Source organism: Corvus brachyrhynchos, unplaced genomic scaffold (genome assembly GCF_000691975.1).
Source record: "Corvus brachyrhynchos isolate BGI_N302 unplaced genomic scaffold, ASM69197v1 scaffold381, whole genome shotgun sequence".
NCBI classification, from domain to species: Eukaryota; Metazoa; Chordata; class Aves; order Passeriformes; family Corvidae; genus Corvus; species Corvus brachyrhynchos.
Window position 1 is genome coordinate 230,075 of NW_008236219.1, and position 9,972 is coordinate 240,046.

General features: G+C 36.8%; 1 protein-coding gene across 1 annotated transcript in view; it reads right to left on the bottom strand.

Annotated features, from left to right (window-relative positions):
* Positions 1 to 319: 319 nt before the first annotated feature.
* RAD50 (RAD50 double strand break repair protein) overlaps positions 320 to 9,972 on the bottom strand; it is a 19,075-nt gene continuing 9,422 nt past the window's right edge. Inside the window, exons 16-26 of the mRNA XM_008643421.2 lie at positions 9,366 to 9,492; positions 8,947 to 9,140; positions 8,526 to 8,636; positions 7,895 to 7,987; positions 7,695 to 7,808; positions 6,791 to 6,918; positions 5,784 to 6,008; positions 3,204 to 3,289; positions 2,654 to 2,796; positions 1,167 to 1,300; positions 320 to 843 (exon numbers count right to left, since the gene is read on the bottom strand). Coding sequence (XP_008641643.1) covers positions 657 to 843; positions 1,167 to 1,300; positions 2,654 to 2,796; positions 3,204 to 3,289; positions 5,784 to 6,008; positions 6,791 to 6,918; positions 7,695 to 7,808; positions 7,895 to 7,987; positions 8,526 to 8,636; positions 8,947 to 9,140; positions 9,366 to 9,492 — 1,542 coding nt within the window. The 3' untranslated portion in view covers positions 320 to 656. The remainder of the gene's footprint in view (positions 844 to 1,166; positions 1,301 to 2,653; positions 2,797 to 3,203; positions 3,290 to 5,783; positions 6,009 to 6,790; positions 6,919 to 7,694; positions 7,809 to 7,894; positions 7,988 to 8,525; positions 8,637 to 8,946; positions 9,141 to 9,365; positions 9,493 to 9,972) is intronic.

Genomic DNA, 9,972 nt, shown 5'->3' on the forward strand with positions numbered 1-9,972 from the left:
ATTTTCCTGTTTGCAGACATTGCCATGAAGAATCAGGACATAACTCACTGAGCAGAGAATTCACTCCTTCATCTGGTTAGAGATGGGCCTTTGCTTTATTCTGAAGCAAAGCTGACTTGGGGAAGATTCTGTCTTTGAACAGCCAGAGTTAGGTTACCTTGCAGAGAAAGCAGTAAAAGTTCTTTGAAGCCTGTGAATTTTGGGTAGATTAGGTGGGTAGCAATGAACACACCTTCAACCAAAGCGACACCCAGCACTGCTGACCTTGCCAGGGATGGAGAGCAAGCCATATTCCACTGAGCTGTAGCTACTCCAGAGATTCTGCAACTGGATCTCCCCAGCAGGACATCCACAAAGAACATCACAACTTTATTTTCACTTTTAAAGCATAAAATACATCAAAATTTAACTATGTCATATTCATTTAAATTCTTTCGAATGATGGTGATTCCTAAACCCAGGGACAGAAATATGTGGAAAGATAAGAAGTATAAAAGTCTCACAGTTTTAGACTCTGGCTAAAATTGTTACAAATCTTCAACAGAATATGATACAAAGGAACTACATTTTCAGACACCTACACTGACCTCTTATCAAGTCAGGGAGTGTATAATGTATCAGGTTATGCTGTCTATAATATGTAATTACTTAGCAGTCTAATGAACATAGGAGCCTAGGGAGCTGACACTGCATTTCACGATCTCAGAGCACTGGTCAATGTTCTTCTTTATCCTGTAGAATGTTTCCACATACTCAGAACGGCCCAGAAGTTCAACAAAATCTTCATCGTGAGTAATCACCAGAAGCTGAAAGTTGCGTTGGTGTAAGCGACTCTTTATTATCCTACAGAGAGATATTATTGAGTGTGCATTTATCTAAATCCCATGTTAGCATTAGAGAACTTGCAAATACAAAGCACAAAAATATTTCCTTATTGATAATGAATGACATAAACCATTGAGCAATCTAATCCTGATGAGCCACTCTTTTTACCCACATAAAAAACCCCCTCAAATTATGCAAGAAATATTTTTTTCTTTTCCAGATAGAGATGGAATCTAAAACTACTCTCAACAAAGATAAGCCAGCGTAAAATATAATTAACTACTGCCAACTGGGTATTGAAAAATACCCACTGTTAAGCACCACAAGGAGAGCTCACTTACTCTACCAGGGCATGTGCCAGGGACTCAATGTTTTCTCGGTCAAGGTTGGTTGTAGGCTCGTCTAGGGCCAGAATGCCACAGTTGAGACAGAATGTTTCTGCTAGAGCAAGGCGAATGATGAGAGAAGCAAGCACCTGAGGGAAAGGAAAAATCATGAAAATCTCAAGCTTCAAACTGTTTAAAGAAGGTCTACATGTAACAACCTGTTCTTAATGCCATTACAAACCGTGGCTGAAGTTTACAGAACAATGTGCTGACAGTTCACAAAATGACAATAACTAATTAATTACTGAAAAACTACATTGAAACTTCAAGTTTGAATTCAAAGATTGACTCTACAAAGAAGTACTCAAAATTCAGAAGATATTGGAAGTAAGAATTCTGATCTGGGGTAAAGAAGCTACAACACTGCTGTTTGCATTACCCCTACACTCTGCTTGAGCCCACCCCACTACAGGAGGGAGGGTGGAAATTTGTCTGCATATTACTAAGTTTGAGTTACTGAACTCCTGACTACTTACTAAAATGGAAGACAGTAGGATTTTACCACCATGTTAGTTTTGCATCAACATGCGTAATCATATTTACAAGATCTACTGAGCTACTAAAAATTACAGAACACTCAATGGAAACTGTGCTACCAAAAATATTTTCCAATTATCACAACTGCTGGCATCACATTTGATGATCAAAGAAGAATTCTCAGAATTTCAGCTAAGAAACTTGTTCAAGTTTCACTCTCATTTACATAGGACTCTAACGCCAACATCCTAAACTACTCTAGGAGAGGACACATTTAATAGAACAGACAGGTGGAAACAACCCTCAACATGTGTGGGTGTGGTTAACTGTGATGAACCTCTGACCACATTGTCACAGCTGGTGTGTCATCAGGCCACTTGGCCAGTGTGTGCTATTGAAGCTGAATGGGCAGACCACAGAGCTGCGAGCTGACAGCACAGGAGGAAATGCAATGCCTGGAAGTATGGCTAGGTGTGATATTGGTGACATGAAATGAAAGGTTATAGTCAGCAGCAGGTGAAAGCAGCATAACTTGGAGGAAGAGATGTCCTATCAACTTAGAAGTAGATGCAGTTGCAAAAAGAAGACCAAGGGCTCAGAAAGAAAAAAAACCGGAGCAAATCAATAGACCTGAAGCTGAGGAAACCTCAGTGGTAACTAGGAAGAGACAAAATGGGAGGACTTGAACTTGAGGAGAGAGGGAAGTCAAACCCTTCACTCCTGCAGGGAATCAGCCTAGTGCCCATTTGAAACAATGGATTTTGGCAGCCCAAAACAGGGTTCAGATGTTCAGAGTCATATATTGTTCATATATTGTCACCCAGACACAGTGAAGGAAAGTGGTACGCAATAATAAATTAAGCGTCGGAGCTGCCTGTTCTTTGGTCACTTGATTCCTGCATTCACCTGAGTCAGTTTTCAGAATCCCTGTTATTGTGCATGTACTGAAGATAAAGAGCCATTACCTTTTGCCCAGCACTACATCTTCCTCGCATATCCAGTGCTGTATCTCCCTTCACCATTACTACCCTGTAATTGTAATTTCTTCTTTTGTCAGTGGCTGAGACATTCTCATCTGCATCAGAGCGAATTTCTATATATTCAATATCTGAAAATGGGAAGGAGACAGTTTTTGCATTATCAAAGATCTCGAAAAATATCATTGGATTAATGGGAGATGAGAGGTATAGTATGTAGTGACAACAAAAATTCAGTTCAGAACTCCCACTGATAGATTGGCAATTAATTTTTCCAAAATTGAAGGAATGAACTCATGCACTTCCCCTGTCTCAAAGAAACCTAACCTTTGGAAAACACAGGAAAGTGAAAATTAACTCAATTTATCCTGCACGTTACTATATAACGTGCAATGAAAGATTATAGTGGTGAAGAACAGATACAGCCTTTAGAATGGAACCAGCTATTTCCCATCTTGTGAACAAACACTTTTCCATATGCAGTGCTCAATATCAAATGGATACATATGGGTAAAACGTAAAAAAAATTATTACATACCTTGTCCTCTGTAAATGCTTCGCCACAGGTCTCGAATTATTTTGTTGATTTCTTCCATTTTCATGCTATGAAATGTCATTATTGCTCTGAAAAACAACAGCAAAGAAGGCAAATTGTTAGAGATGCAACCATGGGCTGCTACGGACTGCTAGGGGCTTTAAGGCAGGTGGCAGCTCCCTTTCCATTCCCTTAATACTTTTACTAAAAATGTAGAAAATACTATTTTATTTTGGATGGAGAAGTACCTAAGGAATAACAACATGCCACTGCATAAATAATTCTATGCTCACAAACAGCTCAGTTTTAAGAAGTAGGAAAGTAATGATGACAAATATATTTGCAGTCACTCAATGGAGAATGACTTTACCTGACTTTTTAAGAGATTTATGATTTATGTGTGAGATTTATTTTCAAGCTGACACCAAGAAGATGAATCCGATGTTAAGCTTTCCAGAACAGGAGTGTTACTCTTTGGCACAGTCACCCTCACCCAACAGGGCAAACAACAGCAGGAAAGGAGAACCTAAAGTCTCCTCAGAGCAGAGAATTCCTACTGAGAATATAATTTGTGATTACCCAAACAGGCATTGTGACAAGCACTACTTTTCTCTTTAGCAGCAAGAGTAACACAGGATAATCATTAATAATTTTAAATTTAATTTCTCTGGTTAACATAACAGCATGACATTAGTTCATGAAATCTTACAAAGCACTCAGAAAAGGACAGGACACTGCATTTCTAACTTGGCTTTTTAAAGAAAAGCTACTCTGTAATGAAAAAAATGCTCACTAACTTTATGGCAATATAGTCTTCTCTCAAATATCCTTCTGAAATGGATTTTTACATATGCTTTTTCTACCTTTGCTCTTTCACCTGTTCTGGGGAATACTGAGGTATCAACTCTATTAAGTTTTGTTAAGTAAAACTGAAATGTTTTCAACTATTTACTTAACCCCAAGAATGCATTCCTCATCAAAATTTATCATAAATCTAAATAAAGTAAATAAAGATCATCTGATAGCATGGAACACCCAAAATGTTGGTTTTCCCAGCCACAGATACAGGTTTGGCCATTGGAGTTAGCATTTTGTCTCACCGATTTTTCAGATGATTACCGCTAAGTGATGCTTATCTATTTTTCTTGAAATTACAAGACTGTTTTCCTGTTTAGCCTTAAATAGAAACAATAGATGATTTGATACCATACAAAAAAAATCTAAAAAGGAAATTCTTGGAGTGCATTTCCATTACAGCTGAAAGGGAAGACTTATACACGCTCTGAACAAATTAGATCTTCACACAATAAATTTTGGATTAGCTTACATTCTAGTATTATGTTTACTTTATTTAATGTTATTATCAAACTAGCTTAGAATGGGGTTCCTCTAGAATGTCCTTTCAACTTGGAAAGATCTCATTTATTTTGTTTCTCTTCTTGACCATTATGCTGTATCCTCAACCACGTAATTACTCTTCTGTGCTCCTTTTTCCAGCACTGCTTTTAAATAGAAGGCCAGAATTCCATACTTTATTCAAGACATGGGTGTATTGAGAATGCCTACAGTGGCCAAAATATTTATCTTTCTCTCTTTCTCTTTTTTTGTTCCTAATATTTATCTTTCTACCACTGAGCACCAGTTTACTATTTCCTGGATGTATCCACTGATTCAAAAATCCTCCCTTATTGTCCATCAAGTTGTTCACTACTATTCCATCGTTACAAACAAACAAATAGGGTTTTTAGGAGCCACATGTTTCATTCTGTATACGGTTACAAATTTTGAGATGCCCTTTTTGGCCAGTCAGTCCACAACCAGCAAACAAGCTTCCAGAGGAAACAGAAACAAGCACAAATTTGCTAAACTTTCCATCAAATGCCAGACATGTTTCTTATGATCTTACCTTCTTTAATATAAACACAAAACCACCCACACTGGAAAAGGAGAAAAAAACCCCTCTATACTGTAATATTCTTTAAAACACAATTATTTACCTGAGAAGCTGTCATGAGAAACAAGAAATCTACCTGGCATATCTTATGCATGTTAAGATATGACCAGAAGATGATAAAATATATTGCTATAGAAACAAAAGTAGAAGGGCCCAAGTTAAAAATAAAGGATTTAAACATCAATTTCACCTTTCCTTATCTCTCTCCAATTGCTGTGCTGCAAATTAAGTCCTAAAATGTACAACCAAAACTTCAAATAAGTCTTACAGAGAATTGGGAATACAAATATCAGACTTACCTATGACTGTATTAAATTCCAATTATTACCATCAATGCATTTAATATATGTACATTACAGACATTAACTTACAAATTTCCTACATCATACCAATCCTGTGTAGTTTCCAGTATAGTTTCATTAATTTACTAAGGAAGTTATACCTTGTTATGTCTTCTTAATATTTAAATGCCAGAATTTATAAAGAGAAATTATTATATATCTCAAGGAATCATAGCAATTTTCTGAGTTACCCTGGAAGCCTGGAATTGAAAGCTGCTTTGCACCAAGGTTATCAATACCAATAAAGATGGAAACATTTAAGAATCATCCTCATTTGACAATACTTACTTATCAAGAGCCTTGTAATAAAGGTCCAGATCTTTGTTCACCAGCTCTGTTGTTCTCATGACAATCATCATGTCCCTGTATTTTTCCTCTGCATCTTTGAATTGTGGCTCTCTGAGCTCCTTTCTAAAGCGAACAATCTCCTCCTCAAACCCACGCTGGCGGCCAAGTGCAACGTGATGGTTCCTTTTCAGAGATTCTATTTTCTCCTCCAGATGTTTTTGTTCACTGTGAAACCATAATTGATACACAAGTATTTTGTATTTAGTGTTTCAATTTTTTAACCAGGGTTCTAATTTTATGTTAAACAGCAGCTCATTGTATCATATCTATAAAGTCTGTAACAGTTAAAACTATAATGCCACTGAAATGAATACACTATTGAAATAAAAATAGTTTTAAGTTTGCTAAGAACATATTCAAATCACTATTCTGAGTGGGAGAAGCAAGTTGTCAAGCTCAAATACTAAAGTGCTATATGCAGAAACAAAAAAAAAATTAATTTTATAAATGGATACTGAGCAAAATAGATGAATTACTGGGTAAGCTCCAGCATGCTACATAAATATTTCACATGCAAGAACCAGAAAAGGGGTGATTACTTTTCCAAAGTGTTTAGTATCTAAGCAACTATTACTAAACTACTGAAGTAAACATAAAATTTGCTGCTGGGAACTAAGTGAGCAGACTGAAAATGAAAACTAAATACTCTTATCCAGAAGCATGAATTATTTAAATGTGGATTTCTCAGTAAACATCATGAAAAGGATTGGATTGGAACAGGAATGAGCAGATATCTCTATTTCCAGCCAGAAGCACTGTACCATTTCACGGAGTCATTTACACTGTCATCACAGGGATATGAAGCAAACAGACGTGTCAAGGATGAAGCACTCTGTATGAATGGGGGGAAAAGTGGACCAGGACACACTAAAACACAGTGACTACAACATTCAGACATTCAATGAATTCTTGTGCAAAGCACACCATTCTGTTTTGAAGGTGCTTACTTTTTCATCTGGGGGACTTTCATTTCTCCCATCTCTTTTGTAAGTTGTTTTATATTGTCTTCAACTTCTTTTAGCTCTTCATTCCGCCTCCTCAAAGTGAGATTATCCTCCAGCCATCTTTCCTGTATCTAGCACCAAAAGAAAGCAAGAAATTGTATAATGTTTCAGTATGTTGCTTATTGATTACAAATGTACGAATTCTGCACAACTCTAAAACATGCTGCAAGTATAAAATAATTGACAACAACAAAAATTATCACAGTGAGAACTTACCTTGTCCTAGAAATAGAGTATAATGGAAACCAGCAATATTATTTCATCTTTCAAACTGGAATGACAGTGTTCACTGTCACAACTGAATGCAAGACTCGTTCTTTTTGAGAATATTAAGCCATGTTTCAACCAGGACAAGTAGTTTAAGATGAGATTTAACCAAGTACTCTATCTCAGTTCTACAAGAGTAGACAGTAATTGAAGGGGTAGAATGGGGAAAGACATATTTCCTATACGGAATGTAAACAGTATTTGAAACATATACACAAGAATTATACACATGACAAATCTGGAGTAGCAAGCAACTTTTGGTACCTGCAGTTTGTACTTTACTTATAAAGGCAGGTATCTTCCACATAAAGATACTCCTGAAAATGCTGAGTACTATCCCACCAGACTGAACTCTTAGAAATACCGTAAGATGACGGTTAGAGATAAATGATTTTTAAATTTGCACATACAAATCTCAAAACTATTTTCAGCCTAATGCACGTATAGCAGCTATCCTGACGAACAACTGATCAAATAAATCAAGAGGAAGCTAATTTCACACCACTACAGACATAGGCAGACAAACCAAAACTAGGAATTATTTCAACTATACCAAATATACTTTAAACAATATATCCACCTTTTGAGTGTCAATATCTTGTCGGGTCATTTCCATCTCTTTACTTATCTTTTCCTTCTGTTTCTCACAGGCAGCCAAATGAGAATTTACTTCATCAAGTTCAGACTCCTTTTGCTAAAGAAATATGAAGAAAATGGTATATGATTTAAAAACAAAAGTACTTTTGATGCTAACTTTTTATTGACTGGTTTTTAGATTACCTTTTTATAGTCTTCTTTTCCTTGTTGAATATAGTTTTCAATTTCTTTCATATACGTGTTTATATCTTTAACTTTCTCATTTATGCCATTCATCTGCAAAGGAAAGATTTCAAATGAAATATGGTCTTATGTTCAAGAACAGATATGCTCTGCATCAAAGATACTGGGTAACACTCCTGCCCAAGTACAATTCCTTATCATAACTCCCTTTAGTTTTCTAATAAAGTCTTCAGCTTCTAAAATCCCAATACTCCTTATAAGCATGAAAATGTTTCCCAAAACGAATGAGGGCCACTTAACCTGGGAAAAACCCGTGTGTCTCTTGGCAAGGATGGGTGATGGTCATCCTTGCTGTTCCTCCTGGGTCTATTAGGAAGGGCTTTTGAATGCCATCAGTCACTAAATATTGCCAAATGTGCCAAGAAGCCTTTTGTCAAGACTGCCAAAGGTTAATTACAATTGAGTTCATGTCCTGAACATGTTTCTTTTCTTCCCTGAAAGCTCCATCAATCCAAAGCATCTGCTGGAGTCACCGACGTTTCCTAAAAGCAAACTCAGTACCACAGCTTCCATCCATGCCTGAAAAACAATATCTAATCCTATCTCACAGCTATGCCAAGAGCAAACAAACCTTCTCTTGTGTTTCTTTATTACTTGCAGTCCTTTTATTCACTAGATCCTCCTTCTCCTGCTGTAATTTCTCTAACATGGCATCCAAAGGAAGTACCTGCTCTTTTGCTTCCTGAAAAGTAGTTGGAAAAAAGTAGGTTTTATTTTCGGACTCTGGTAAAGATCAATAATTTTTCAAGCAGTAAAAAAAGTAATGTGGTTACTTATTTCTTTTTTGGGTGTATTAAAAAAAGAAAATGTGAAAATATGTATTAAAAAAGTTCTGGAAATTCCCAAAGATATACAATAGCAGCACAGGACAAACATTTAGAAATCCATCCCATTTTCTAGGACTAGAGACAATATTAAGTATAACAAGATTATTATTTTTTTATTTCAAGGCCAGCAAAGCTAAGGGTTAGACAATTAAGAGTATTTCTCACCTTGATCTCTCTGTATAAGGACTGAACCTCAGTGGTTAACTCCACAGTCTGCTCCTCCAGCTGCTGCCGCCGCTGCATGCTGCTGACAATCTGCAGCTTCTCTGCTTTGAGCTCATTAACTGCACTCTTCAGCTGCTGAATCTGGCTTTGCTGGTCCTGCTTGAGTTTTTGATTTAACTCAATTTTACCAGTAACTGCAGACGAAAACAAACAGTCACACTGTTATTAAAACCATTATTGTAATCCTTATGAAAATTCATCTGTAAATTAAGCTGGTATGACTCCAAATACCAGTAACAACAAACTAGGAGAATACAATTATTTGAGAATGTAAAATAAGTAAACTAAAATTTTAATGGCAAGAATTTTGGAACACTACTTTCCATATAAAAATGAAATAACAGGTTTGTAAGACCTACCTGTATCCCACAAGTGTTTTTTCTCTTGTTTTTCTTGGCTTACTTGAAGCACAGTTCTACTTAAATCGACCCCTAGCAGCTTAGCCTCCTGCTGAGCAATTTTTCGTTCAACATCCCTAATATCAGTCTGAAAGCATGAGGAAAAGTACCATTACTACTATATTAATGTTTAACAATGTATTTTTTTGTCTTTGGCACATAAGAACAAGCTCAGGGCTTGAGGCACTCAAGACCTTCAAATATACCCTCTCTTCTGGAGCAATGTCACATCATTAGCAGGAGGGTTATGTCAGCTGCTAGGAACTGGAATTCCTAATTGCAGATGGAATCAGTCAATAAGGATGCACAGACCTTTGACATCCCCGGCCCACTTCAGGACACTTCCATGTGCAACCTGTCCCTGCAACACTGGAATTGTTGGAGCCTCAGGAGCTGCTGACATATTCACCTCATGAAATGCTCTCAGTCCTTTGCCTGGCCCCAGGTTCTCTAATTGCTCCTCTGAAGGTTCTCAGTCAAGCAAAGATTTTCTGTTGGTAATAAAGGCATGAAGACTGCTCAAAACAGTCTCCTATGCCAGAATAGTAAGAAGTGCAGGATTTCTCTT